Genomic DNA, 14,800 nt, shown 5'->3' on the forward strand with positions numbered 1-14,800 from the left:
AGCATCTATCCTCCAACACTCTGCTCCCCACCTGAAGTTAAAGACCAGTTCTACGAGGAACTCCATAATATCATTAGTAGCATTCCTGATACCGAACATTTGTTCCTGCTGGGGGATTTTAACGCCAGGGTTGGGGCTGACCATGACTCATGGCCCTCTACCTTGGGCGCTATGGCATTGGAAGGATGAATGAGAACGGGCAGAGACTGCTGGAGTTGTGTACCTATCACAACCTCTGCATCACCAACTCGTTCTTTCATACTAAACCCTGTCACCAGGTTTCATGGAGGCACCCAAGATCACATCGTTGGCACCAGCTGGACCTCATCGTCACAAGGCGAGCCTCTGTAAACAGTGTCCAAATCACACGCAGCTTCCACGGTGCGGACTGCGACACCGACCACTCCCTGGTGTGCAGCAAGGTTAGACTCAGACCAAAGAAGTTGCATCATTCCAAGCAGAAGGGCCACCCGCGCATCACCACTAACAGAATTTCTTATCCACAGCTGTTTCATTAATTTCTAAATTCACTTGAAAAAGCCCTTCAAAACACTCCTACAGGGGATGCAGAGACCAAGTGGGCCCACATCAGAGACGCCATCTATGACTCAGCAATTACCACCTTTGGCAAATGTGAGAAGCAGAATGCAGACTAGTTTCAATCTCATTTTGAAGAGCTGGAACCTGTCATAGCCGTTAAGCGCATTGCACTATTGAACTACAAGAAAGCCCCCAGCGAGTTAATATCCATAGCACTTAAAGTAGCCAGAAGCGCTGCACAAAGAACAGCCAGGCGCTGTCCAAATGACAACTGGCAACACCTATGCAGCTGGCCTCTGACACCGGAAACATCAGAGGAATGTATGATGTCATTAAGAGAGCTTTTGGGCCAACCATCAAGAAGATCGCCCCGTTCGAGTCTAAATCAGGGGACACGATCACTGACCAACGCAAGCAAATGGACCGCTGTGTGGAGCACTACCTAGAACTGTACTCCAGGGAAAATGTTGTCACTGAGACCGCCCTCAATGCAGACCAGTCTCTGCCAGTCATGGATGAGCTGGACAAACAGCGAACAAAATCGGAACTCAGTAATGCCATTGATTCTCTAGCCAGTGGAAAAGCCCGTGGGAAGGACGGCATTACCCCTGAAATAATCAAGAGTGCCAAGCCTGCTATACTTTTCAACACTCCATGAACTGCTTTGCCTGTGTTGGGATGAGGGAGCAGTACCACAGGACATGCGCGATGCCAATATCATCACCCTCTATAAGAACAAGGATGACCGCGGTGATTGCAACAACTACAGTGGAATCTCCCTGCTCAGCATAGTGGTGAAAGTCTTCGCTCGAGTCGTTTTAAACAGCTCCAGAAGCTGGCTGAGCGTGTCTACCCTGAGGCACAGTGTGGCTTTCGAACAGAGTGATCCACCATTGACATGCTGTTCTCCCTTCGCCAGCTACAGGAGAAATGCCGCGAACAACAGATGCCCCTCTACGTTGCTTTCATTGATCTCACCAAAGCCTTTGACCTCTTCAGCAGACGTGGTCTCTTCAGACTACTAGCAAAGATCGGATGTCCACCAAAGCTACTATGTATCATCACCTCATTCCATGACAATATGAAAGGCACAATTCAGCATAGTGGTGCCTCATCAGACCCCTTTCCTATCCTGAGTGGCGTGAAACAGGGCTGTGTTCTCGCACCTACACGTTTGGGATCTTCTCCCTGCTGCTCTCATATGTGTTCAAGACCTCAGAAGAAGGAATTTTCCTCCACACAAGATCAGATGGCAGGTTATTCAACCTTGCCCGTCTTAGAGCGAAAACCAAAGTACGGAAAGTCCTCATCAGGGATTTCCTCTTTGCTGACGATACCGCATTAACATCCCACACAGAAGAGTGTCTGCAGAGACTCATCATCAGGATTGCGGCTGCCTGCAATGAATGTGGCCTAACGAACAGCCTCAAGAAACGGAACATCATGGGACAGGACGTCAGAAATGCCCCATCCATCAATATTGGTGACCATGCTCTGGAAGTGGTTCAAGAGTTCACCTACCTAGGCTCAACTATCACCAGTAACCTGTCTCTCGATGCAGAAATCAACAAGCGCATGGGAAAGGCGTCCGCTGCTATGTCCAGACTGGCCAAGAGGGTGTGGGAAAATGGCGCACTGACATGGAACACAAAAGTCCGAGTGTTTCAAGCCTGTGTCCTCAGCACCGGCTGTCCATGTCTCCGCTTTAAAGACATCTGCAAACGCGACATGAAGTCCTGTGACATTGACCACAAGTCGTGGGTGTCAGTTGCCAGTGATCGCCAGAGCTGGCGGACAGCCATAAAGGCGGGGCTAAAGAGTGACGAGTCGAAGAGACTTCGCTGTTGGCAGGAAAAAAGACAAGCACAAGGAGAGAGCCAACTGTGTAACAGCCCTGACAACCATTTTTATCTGCAGCGCCTGTGGAAGAGTCTGTCACTCTAGTATTGGCCTTTATAGCCACTCCAGGTGCTGCTCCACAAACCACTGACCACCTCCAGGTGCCTACCCATTGTCTCTCAAGACAAGGAGACCAAAGAAGATGATTGTTTTTCTTCAAAATACCATGTACTTAATCCCTGGCATCCTGGCTAATATTTATCCCTCAATAAACATCGCTAAAACAGATTATCTGGTCATTATCACATTGCTGTTTGTGGAAGCTTGCTGTGTGCCAATTATCTGCTACATTACATCAGTGACGATGCTTCAAAAGTACTTGATTGGCTGTAAAGCCCTTTGAGATGTCCCAAGGTCATGAAAGGTACTATATAATGCAAGTCTTTTTCCCCCAGAAACATGCAGTATTGACAGCACATTGATTTATATGCTAGTGTAGAATGTATTTAATGAAATTATAGCTCATGGAGAATCTTTACAAACTCCTTGTTAAAATAGCAAGAATCTAAAATCTAGGGTGTGTACCTTTGTTTATTGTAATAAATTGGTGTGATGGGTTTAGAAATGTTTTACATTTTAAACAAAAACCAAGGGCAGAGTTTACAAAAAAGTTAAACATCATGACCATGCCCTGATTTCACCCCACTTGCTCCAGATTAATTATAGTTGTTTAACCTGCAGAGCTGCTTCATGTAATGCTTGTGAACATTTTGAATTTTTCATTTTAACATTGGAGAGGATTGCAGAGGAGGCTTGTTTTGATGGATTATTCTTATATCACGTTGAAAGATTTATTTCACAGTGATATCTCTATAGTACAATCAATTGTCCACATACAGGATCCCACAAATAACAGTGAGATAAGTGACCAGTTAATCTGTTTTTGGTGGTACTGGTTGAGGAAGAATTGTTAGCCAAAATTTCAGAGGCTCTGTAGAAAAAAAGCCCCAAGAGAAACTTAAGTTGATTCAATGAATGGCCCGACACTGGGAAGTTCCGAGGAACAAAGGGACCTTGGCGTGTTTGTCCATAGAGCTCTGAAGGCAGAAGGGCAGGTTAATAGGGTGGTGAAAAAGGCATATGGGACACTTGCCTTTATCAATCGAGGCATAGATTACAAAAGCAGGGAGGTCATGTTGGAGTTGTACAGAACTTTGGTAAGGCCACAGCTGGAGTACTGTGTGCAATTCTGGTCGCCACATTATCGGAAGGATGTGATTGCATTGGAGGGGGTGACGAGGCGATTCACCAGGATGTTGCCTGGGATGGAACATTTAAGCTATGAAGAGAGATTGGATAGGCTTGGATTGTTTTCGCTGGAGCAGAGAAGACTGAGGGGTGACCTGATTGAGGTGTACAAGATTATGAGGGGCATGGACAAGGTGGATAGGGAGCAGCTGTTCCCCTTAGTTGAAGGGTCAGTTACGAGGGGACACGAGTTTGAGGTGAGGGATGGGTTTAAGGGGGATTTGAGGAAGAACTTTTTTACCCAGAGGGTGGTGAAGGTCTGGAATGCCCTGCCTGGGAGGGTGGTAGAGGCAGGTTGCCTCACATCCTTTAAAAAGTACCTGGATGAGCACTTGGCATGTCATAACATTCAAGGCTATGGGCCAAGTGCTGGCAAATGGGATTAGGTAGACAGGTCAGGTGTTTTAATGCATCGGTGCAGACTCGTTAGGCCGAAGGGCCTCTTCTGCACTCTATTATTCTGTGATTCTGTGATTTGGGTGAGATGAGCTGCCATCAACATGGGCACCTTTGTGTACAGCATCAAGGAGTCCTTAAAAAACAAAACTGAGGTCAATAAGGGTAAATCCTTCAGTGGCTACAGTCAGCTGAAGGCTGTGATGTCAGCGGCTAATCATCACAGCTCCCAAACATTCACTGCAGGAGTTCGTCAGAGAAATATCCTTGGCCCAGTCTCCTTCAGCTGTTTCATTAATGACCTTTCCCTGTCATAACGTCAGGTGTGGGATGGTTTCCTTCTGATTTCACACTGTTTAACTCTTCTCAGTTATGAAGCAGCTCGTGCCAGACTGCAGCAAGACCTGGATAAAAGCCAAGCTTAGGCTGATGAATGGCAGTTAACGTTTGCATCACATGTGTGCCAGATAATGACCAACTCAAACAGAGAAAGTCCAGTCATTTCCCCTTCATTGGCGAGTCTCCCAGCATCAACATCTTGGAGGGGAAAGTGTCATCGTTAACCAAAATTTTGATTGGACCAGCCCTATCAACACTGGCCACAAGAGGAGGGAAGATATTGGGAATTCTGCAACAGTGCTTCATCTTCTGATTCCTCGAAGTTTGTCCACCATCTACAAGGCTAAAATCAAGAGTGTGATCAAAGATTCAAAGTTACCTGGATGGATTGAGAGCAGTTTGCTTGCCACTGGCCTTGGTATTCACCCCCTCCATCAACCATGCACTGTGGTTGTAGCATTTATGCCGTACTGCAGAAACCAAGTTTACTTTAAAAGCATTTCATTTATCTGACCATTACCACTGTGAAGGAAAGGAGCAGCAATGTTAGGAACATGACTTGCAAGTTCCTGTTCTAGTTGCACACCATTGGGCATATATTGCCATTTCTTCATCATTACTGGTCACTTAGCCCCCACCATGGTCACTGTCTGAGGTTGAACTACATTGTTCAATCTGCTGCTGAAACCTTCATCCATGCTCTTGCTACCTTCAGGCTCAAATATTCCAATGGTCTCCTAGTGGGTCTCTCATCTTTCATATCCATAAACTTCAGCTCATTCCAAAACTCTGCTGCCCATATCCTAACTCTCACCACGTCCCGTTCACCCTTCACCCCTGTACTCATGACCTATATTGGCTCCCAGTCCAACAACACCTCAAATTTAAAGTTATCATTCTGTGTTAAAATCCCTCCATGGTTTCGCCCTCATCTATCTGTAAGCTCCTACAAACTTTTGAGAACTCTGCATTTGTCCAAATCTGGCTTCTTGTGCAACTCCGATTTCCTTCGCCCCAGCTTTGGCGGCCGTGCCTTCAGCAGTCTCAGCCTTAAGCTGTGAAATTCCCTCTGCTAAACATTTATGCCTGTCTACTTCTTTCTTGTTTTAAAGACATCCCTTAAAACCTACCTTATTTGTCCTAATATCTCCTATTGTGGCTTGGTGTCAAATTTTGTGTGATGATGCTCTTATGAAATGCTGTGAGACATTTTATTACATTAAAGGCGCTATATAAATGCAAGTTGTTAATATCCTGGAATTCTAACACCATGTGGCGCGCTATCATTACAAGGATAGTAGCAGTTCAATAAGGCCTTTTCACAAAAACTAGGGAAAGGTCATAAATATAGCCTTGCCAATGTCATCCACATCTCAAGAACAAATAAAAATTGACACTTTTAAATTGACAATGTTGAAAAGGGAATTAAGGGTTAGAGAGACACCAACATCAAGGCTTGCTTTTGTTTTACAAGGTTATGGGAAGAAGCTTAGTTTTATTTTAAAGCAGGATTAAATATTGGGGAAGGAAGAATTAATGGTAGAATAAACACATATGGTCTCTAGATTGAGGGGGTCTGATGAGCTGAATGGCCTTATCTTACTCTTGTGTGGTGCCGTGGGAATATCAAGGTCCACCTGAACCACCAAACAGAAAACTCAAACTAACTTCTCGTGAACAATCACATTTTCAGCATTGCATCAATCTGGTTTATTGTGTTTTGAACCAATAACCTTCTGGTCCTAACTGAGCTAAACTAACACATCGATACACATTCTCACAACCTGAGCATTCTTTTGAAAATAAATCAGCATTGTGACATTTTCAATTGTCATTTAAAGGGACGTCAGTCAGAAAAATTGGAACTTGGCTAGTCAGAGGATTTATTGCAGTTTACATTTTTTGACTTTTTTTTTACATTTAATAGAGCTATGTTTTGAAAGTAATACAATGCAGTTTATTTAAAAAGCTCATGTTCGTGGTGGGATGGCAGTGAGGGACGAAGAAATGTAAACTGGGGTTAAAAGAAAGGAAAGAAATGTTCTCTGCATTAATAATAATGGTTGTCGTTATACTGTGTCTTTTAGTTCGTGCACTCTGACTGGAACTGGCCAAAGGCATATCTTTACTGGTTCTGCCGTGCTCAACAAAGATGATGAATCAAAGCATTTTGCCACCCCAGCACAGCAGAAAGATTCCGAAGAAATGAAAATTGCTTCACCAGGGAAGAGTGACTTGCTGAACCTAATTAGTGGGATGAAAGTAGAAGTCAGCACAAAGAAGATGTTCCAGGCCTTGAGAACACAGCGACTAAAGGATCAAGCAAAGGTTCAGCCAGAAAGCATGGAGAGTGCAACCAGCATGTTTCAGAAAGCCACTGAAAAAATAAAAAGTCAATGGTAAAGGATGATTTATATTTGAAACTCATAAAAGACTATGAGTTCAGAAGCATTATATAAAGGATGCTGCTTGGGTCTTGCTTACACAATGACTTCAAACTTCAACTTTGAAAACATTTGTTAAAGTTTTGTTCAAAGTGTATACATTTGAGTTTGCATGGAGAAGAAATACTCTAGTTATGAGATGAATAGGTTGATTTCAGGCATGGAGATTTCTGGTCATAGTATTATCTTAAACATTTCAATATGTGTAATTATAATTAGGTGTTGGGATGGTTATGATCTGCAGTTTCATTGATCAAAATTTGGAGGAGAGTGATATAGCAAAATAAAATCTGCTCATGTGCTACAGCTCCCAAATTTATCTTGTGGGAAAAATGTCATCCTGGTGTTACGTTGCATTGTGGTCATTGTTACTTCATGGTTCTATGGGCATTGGCCTATGGCACCTCATCTGAGTGTAATCCTAGACAGTGTTGGCAGGCTAGTGGCAGTTGATGATATTGCAGCTGATCCTAATCATGTGCTTACTTGACATCCGTGCATGCCCTTTCCACAAAGGTGACTGGATAACGATCAGTCAGGAGGCAGGAACCCTTCCTCCCTTATTGGGGCGCTGAAGCCAATTGTAGCACTTCAGCTACTGTCCCCTGTTGAGATCAGGCATCAGATATTTCAAGGTAAGAGGTTTGTCCTAAAGGAGTAACACTTAAAGCTTTGGATAGTTTATTCAGGCATATTACTGCTGTGGTTTTCTTGTGTCTCCCAAAACCTAATGGTTACTAATTAACTTTTCTTTGGAATGTTTCTTTTTCATTTTGTTAGCAAGGAGGCATTAAATCCGGACCTTGTTGCAGCAGCTTCAGCAGTTGCATCTTCTATGCCCTCCAATAAGAGACAGATTGAGTCAGAACTGCTTAAACAGCTCAGAAAGCATGAGTCGGAAATTGAAGCCCAGAAAAGCGGAGCTGTCAGCAACATTGGGTAAGTTAGAGGTCAGTGAAATAGTTTTAGGCAGTTGTGCCTAGCTGTATAACTTGAAAATGGTCTGTTTAATTTTTGCTTAATTAATTTTTTAAACTGTTGTTTTATTAATCCCCCAACCCCTTTAGATCCTGTCACAGTATTCCCTGCAGTGAGGTTGAACAAATGACCTGCTTCCAGGTTTCTCTGAATACAATCTTAAATTAGCTACAAGGTAGTGTGGTTGTGGCCTCTGACTTCCCATCTATAGAAAAACAAACCCTTCCCTCTGTGTAGGAAAGCATAAAATACAGTCACACCCAAGACCAGAATTTGGGCTGGTTGAAAACTGGGTGGAGGCTTGATTTCTACCCCTCTATAGCATTAACTATTGTTACTGCAGCCATATTTTGCTGCTCTGTATAAAGGTTTAATTTATACAGTTGGTTTTCTAAAGATCAAGTGTTGAATAAAACTTGCGATTGACTTTTTAAATTTGATAGCCATCCATTTTTGTTTAATTTGCACCTTTTAGTGTAGGTCACAAGGTTATCACGACCAGTCTATGAATTTTAATGTGTTTATCCTGTTCCTTGCAATGTGCCTTTATGTCTGAAAGGAATTAATATATTAATTTTTAAAAAGACCCAGAGTATCTATTTAGTTATAGTAATTCCAGGTTCTATCCTATTTTCCTACTGGATTAGAGCATTTTTGTCAGTAATTAGAGGATGTGAATTTTTTACAATAAAGAAAATTTGAAAAATTAGGATTGACACTGTCAAGTCCATAATTAAAATACTAAATAAAGAGGCAAGACTAAAACGGAAATAATTTCCAGGAATAAAAATTACATACGTGTTAGCAGTTCACAGCTTCTGTAATGGATGTTGGAAATTGAAACTAAGAAGGGCTTTGTCGTTGTTCGAGTAGTTTATTTCTTGTATCTTTGTGAGTTGTGTCAGAAGTCAAACTGTTAAAAATTAGAACAAGAACCATGGAAAGCAAAAACAGAATATTTGGCATTTTTCCCCAAGAATGCAGATTGTATTGAATATGGCTAAAATTTGGGAACAAAAGAGTAGTTCTTCTGAAGATCAAGATTAAAATTAGAATTAACAACTAAGATCAAAACTGAAACTAAAGCAATACTGCTAGTTTTCATACATTTTACTGTAAAATAGTTTATAGTTTAGACTGAAAAATATACTCTTCTCAAAAAAAAAATTCTATTTATGATATGATGCAGCACGTTGCAATTTTCACAAGCTGTACCCAGAATGGTAGTTTGCAGGCCAGCAGCTACGTGTTACTAGAGTGAGTTTATTACTTAAGGCTACAGTGGAAAAGTACAGAGCATAGAGGACAGTGGATAAAAAATGAAAAGAGTAAATATTTTAGCACATCTTTTGTTGGCTATCTGGAATAGTATCACTGGAAATCGTGAAAACTGGCCCCCACTTGCTTCTTTGGTCTAGATTGATGTCTGGTGTTGGGGGAAAAAAGCTAGACAGCATGAAATTGTGGTCATTAGTGCCCATGCGGGTGCTGTTTGGGGACCAAAATGGCATCCAATGCTCCCACGTCTTGCTCCTTCCAGGCAGTTTGCTATCCACTATGGCATAAGGGAGGTCACTGAAGTTCTCTATTCAAAGAGAGCTAACTATATTACATTCTCTCTTGCCAGAGACCAGCAGGTAGTGTGAGCATGTGGCTTTGCCAGGATTGCAGGGTGTCATTGCCTTCACGTATATTGCTATGCGGACGCCGCATGGCAACTCTGTCATGTACTGGAGCTGATGTCCAGTGGGTGTGCAGCCATAGGCAGTGAATCATGCTGATCAATCCTGGCAGCAGTCATGATGTCTTCATTCTGTGGCAGTCTGCTGTGCCAGCTGCCACCACGGCAAACTGAAGTGTGGCTTCTTGGTGACTTATGATTATCCACTGAAGATACGGCTCATGACTCTGGTGCGCGCAACCCATACGCACGTGTGTAGCATGCATATAACGAAAGCCATGCTGCCACACAAAATGTGACAAAGTAGACCATTGTCATGCTGAAACAATCTTTCCGCTGCTTGGACCAGTCTAGAGGAACCCTGCAGTACTCGGCAGACAGGTGTCAAGATTTAATTAAAGCAAAATATTGCGGATGCTGGAAATCTGAAATAAAAACGGAAAGTGCTGAAAATACTCAGCAGGTCTGACAGCATATGTGGAGAGAGAAACAGAGTTAACGTTTCACATCAGATATGACTCTTCAGAACCGTAGGAAGGTAGAAGTGTTATGGGTTTTATGCTGTAGATTTGTTGTGATCTGCTGCACGCTGCACAACCTCGCTGTCATGAGGGGATAGCTCTTGTCACCAGCTATATGGCGAAGAGCATGAGGAGGAAGAATATTACCAATAACTGCAGCCCCAATTCCCTATTCACAAACAGTCCCACACTTCATCTTCCCTCTGTTGCTGACCATCACAGCATTGGCTTGACCACAATGCAAAAATAAAAGTCACACAAAATAAATATTCCAAAGTTGTTGGATCCCATTAGTTACACAAAGAGAGACGAAGTCCGACTGTAGCTTTAAGAAACTTTATTGCAGTACTTCTTTGGTTACATCATCAGCAAAGCAAACAGCAACAACACCTGGGCTCTTCTCTCCTCTCCTTCTCTCTCCTGCCCTCTCCTGTCTGAGCAGGGAAATCAAGCCTTTCTTATAGTTCTTCATACACATCAGTGACACTCCCTTTATGTTCCCAATTGGTTTACAAACTTTGCAGTTTCTTGGTGTCATGGCCTGATTGGGGTACTGCCTTATCACCTTCCATTCCAGCAGTTTCTCATCCCCCCTATCTCCTTGGAATGTTAGGCTGATTGCTATACAATAGGCTATTATGAAGCAGCTTACAACTGTCCTGTTAGTTTTCTCTTGTTAGTCTACTCCTACTGATAAGCTGTCTGTGCAGCCCTGAAGCTATGAAGTTAGTTTATTAGTAGTACATGATTGATTAATTATTTCACCTTAAATGTCCCCCCCATATTATTCTGTTCTCGAAAATTCTGTTCCCACAGTCCCCCCTTTGATTCTTCAAAACACTTTTAAGAATCATTCCCTTGATCCCACCTAGGTGCCTTTAATGGTCTCTATTTGTCTAGAAACAGCCTTCAACACCCGGAGGAGTCACACTCAATACGTTGCCTGCTTGTGCCACAGGAGGGGCCTGCGGGAGCTCTGTAAAGGCATAAGTTTTGCAGGGGCTTCAGCTACTTGTTTACAACAACACTTACAAGTCAAAAGTGAACGACTACTTAAAATACATGCAAAGATGATAATACAAATTCTAAACATATCAGCAGTGAATAATTAGCAGCAATTAATAATTTAGCGTTCAATCACGGGTCGCTCGTTTTACGTGAGAGGCGTGTATCCAGGCTTTCTTTCCTTCGACTTTAACTGCTGACTGGGTGGTCAGTAGCACTTGGAAAGGTCCCTCCCACTTGGCGCCCAAAGGTTCTTTGTGTATTTTCTTCACGTAGACCCAGATTCCTGGGACGATATCGTGCCCTCCCTCTGGTGGGTCACCCCAAGTTGCCGATACCTGTGATGCGACGGGTTTCTCGGTGTCCCTTTGTCTCCAGATGCCGTCATCACATATCTTCATCCCTGCTTCTATCCAGGTCCATTTTTCCTCTTTGGAACATTCACTCTGCAACACTTGTAGGTCTTATGTTAAATGGGACGCATTCAGTTTACATATTTGCGACCGTGTGTCCGGGGGATCACCTTGCGAGGCGGCTGCCTTGTCGGCTAGGGCATTCCCCTTTGCCTCTATGGTGTTGTCTTTCGTATGGGCTTTACATTTCAAAATGGATACCTTTTGTGGCAATTGCATCGCCTCCAGTAAGTTTCGGACCTCTTTCCCATTTCGAATAGGTGTACCAGCAGCTGTGAGAAATCCTCTTTTGCGCCACAGCTGACCAAAGTCGTGAGCGACTCCAAAAGCATACCTTGAGTCTGTGTAAATATTAGCTGTCTTCCCCTCTGCTATTCGACACGCTTCCAACAGGGCTCGCAGTTCGGCTTGTTGGGCCGATGTCCCTGAAGGCAGGCATCCCACTTCCACAACTTCATGTTGGGTTGTAACTGCCCATCCTGCTTTCTGTGTACCGTTGTCAACAAAGGAGGATCCGTCTGTGAATAGGATTAAATCTGGGTTGAGCAATGCTTCCTCTGCTGCTAGGGCTGTCTCCTCTGTTTCTTCCATAATCTCCACACAATCATGTTCTTCTTCCTCCCTCTCTTCAGGCCACGGGAGCATAGTCGCCGGATTTACTGGGCTGGCCCGGACTATGTGGAAATTGAGAGCCTCTAGGACTGTTGTCCATCTGGCTGCTGTCACTTAGATAGCAATGTGTGGACTGTGTGCGGACACTTGACAGTTAACTTTTGATCCAACACCAGACCTACAGTAGCCATTACTGCTTGGCATGTAGCTTCCATAGCTCTTCAACAACTGCCCCATCCTAGGGCAACAGTGTCCAGTCTTTTTGAATAGTATCCAATAGGTCTCTGTTTGTCCCCATGCTCCTGTGTCAGTATGGCAGTCATATATCCCTCTTTTTCGTGTACAAACAGGTTAAATGGTTCCCCGTTGTCGGGAATTCCCAGGGCTGGCGCTGAGCACAAAGCCCTCTTTAAGTTTTCGAAAGCTTCTTGTAGTTCTTTGGTTAGGGTAACTGATTCTTTAGAGGCCCACTTTCGCTTCAAGAGGTCGGTTAATGGTTGAGCCAGCTGTGTGTAGCAGTCGATCCAGTTTCTGTTGAAGTTACACAAACCCAAAAAGGACCTAAGCTCCTGGATAGTGGTGGGCAGTTTGGCAGCCCGAATGGCGGCGGTCCTGTCCTGGGTGAGTTCCCTTTTTCCTTTCGAAATCTTTTGTCCCAGGTACACGACCTCTCCTTCTGCTATCTGCGCTTTGTCGATACTGGCTTTGTGTCCTCTCTGATGAAGGTGGTCCAGCAGGGTACGCAGATCTTGTTCGTGCTGTTCTTCTGTCTCAGAGGCTAACAGGATGTCGTCCACGTACTGAATGACCGTGGAGTACATGGAAGGTAACTCCCTCAAATGGTTTTGTAGGGCCATATGAAATACCGTGGGGCTGTTGTGGAAACCCTGCGGCAGGCGAGTCCAGGTACACTGTTGTTGTATGGTAAAGGCGAACCATGGTTGGACTTCGGGTGCCAGTGGCACCGACCAAAATCCATTGGCCATATCGATAACAGAGAACCATTCATGTTCCGGCTTCAGGGCATTAAATACCGTAGAGGGGTCAGCTACCAGAGGGGCCTTTTGATCAATACACTGGTTAGCCTCTCTATAGTCGATAGTAAGCCGCCAAGTCCCGTTTGGCTTCCGTACTGGCCACACAGGGCTGTTTGAGGTACTGTGTGTTTTAACCAGCACGCCTCGCTCCTCTAGCTGTCTAATTATGGGTAGGATTCCTGCAATAGATGTTTGACTGATGGGGTATTGCTTAGTACAGGGCGGAGCAGATCCCGTAAACATTGCCGGTTCCATCTGAAATAGCCGACAATCGTTCTTATCCTGGGCCCATATTAGGTGTTCCCTCAGCTGCTCTTTCTTCAAACTTCTGATAGACCAAGTTACCTGGCCGCCTTCGAAATGCAACGAGGAGTTCAGCTGAGTGAGAACGTCCATACCGAGGAGTGCTTGGTCCACCGGACCTACCCAGACCGGTGTTATCAATTCGTGCGGACCAAGACCGATGTGTACGGGCTGGGTCCTCTTAATTACCAACCCATGGCCCCCAGCTGCGTAAGCTCTTTTAGTCTTACCGTCCATCGGTAGGGAGTTTCCGTATTGTTGAGGTAGACACGTTAATTCGGCTCCGGTATCCAATAAGAAGTCAATGTCTTGATCACCCACCCTTGCAGTTACATACAATCCATCTTTTCTATTTTCTACTAGCGCTAGGAGAGGCGCCGAAAGGGCGAGGGAGGGCTCCTCTAGTTTTTTGTCGCATCGAGTAAGGAGGACATCTTCTGTTGCTGGGGCGTCAATCGTTTGAACTTCTCAAAGAGGTCGTTGGCATCAGTGCAGGGAGCTGGTTTGGGTGCCGGGTTGCGTCCTTGGCGTCCTCTGCCTCGTCCTCTAGCTCTACACGCCTTAGCCCAATGGCCTGCCTTCCCGCAGTAGTAACAGGGGCAGGGTCGTGTAACTTGCTCTTTGTCAGGCTCTTTCGGTACTGGATCCGTCTGCATGACTCGAAGCTTGACTCCCATATCCCTGTCCAGCTGAGCGCATCTGTCAATTAACTCTGAGTATTTTACTCTTACCGCGTCCCACTCCGGTAGAGTGGCCTTCAGTATTTTAGATAGTTCTGGCTTTAGTCCTTCAACAAAAGCGGATTTTAAGGGTCCAAAACTGGTGTCGTCCAGATCCTCTGGAGTAGGGTCTACTATGCCTGAGTATTTCACCCAGGTAGACCTGAACCTGTCTTCATACTCCCGCACGTCCTCGGAGTTCTTCTGCTGACAGGCTGCAACTTTGCCCCAGTCCGTTTTTGCAGGACAAAACTCTCGCAACCACTTGTTAATCTCAGTCCATCTGGCGTCTAGTAGCTGACCATCTTCACCCAAAGCAATTTGGACCTCTCTCCTTAGCTTTTGGCTTGCTCGCCCGGGCACCATTACGGTCAGAATCTGTACCCCGTCCCATGGATGGAGATTGTAAATTCCCTTCAATCGTTCCAGCTCCTCCCATGTTTTCAGACCCTCTTTCTTCGGGTCAGGCAATCTTGTGGATTTTCTCAGGGGAAGCCGGGACTTGTGTCCAGTACGCGTTGTGCTTGGCCGTGGTGACCTCGCTACCGTTCACAGTCTTCTTTTCCGTCTTGACCTTAACACGTTTCTGTTTAAGGGGAGCTGGTCACGGAAACAGTAACCCATCATCATTGTCACTTTCTTCACTGGAAGACTCGGCTAGACCT

General features: G+C 44.6%; 1 protein-coding gene across 2 annotated transcripts in view; it reads left to right on the plus strand.

The window, feature by feature from the left end:
* The window catches only part of mrps31 (mitochondrial ribosomal protein S31), a 39,712-nt gene that overhangs the window by 1,531 nt on the left and 23,381 nt on the right, over positions 1-14,800 (plus strand). Inside the window, exons 1-3 of one of the 2 annotated variants that reach the window (XM_068033437.1) lie at positions 2,682-2,803; positions 6,510-6,821; positions 7,647-7,805. In XM_068033437.1, the coding sequence (XP_067889538.1) occupies positions 2,784-2,803; positions 6,510-6,821; positions 7,647-7,805 (491 nt within the window). In that variant the 5' untranslated portion in view covers positions 2,682-2,783. Of the gene's footprint in view, positions 1-2,681; positions 2,804-6,509; positions 6,822-7,646; positions 7,806-14,800 lie in introns of those variants that run through there. The other variant, XM_068033436.1, reaches the window with a different exon arrangement.

Source organism: Heterodontus francisci, chromosome 6 (genome assembly GCF_036365525.1).
Source record: "Heterodontus francisci isolate sHetFra1 chromosome 6, sHetFra1.hap1, whole genome shotgun sequence".
NCBI lineage: Eukaryota > Metazoa > Chordata > Chondrichthyes > Heterodontiformes > Heterodontidae > Heterodontus > Heterodontus francisci.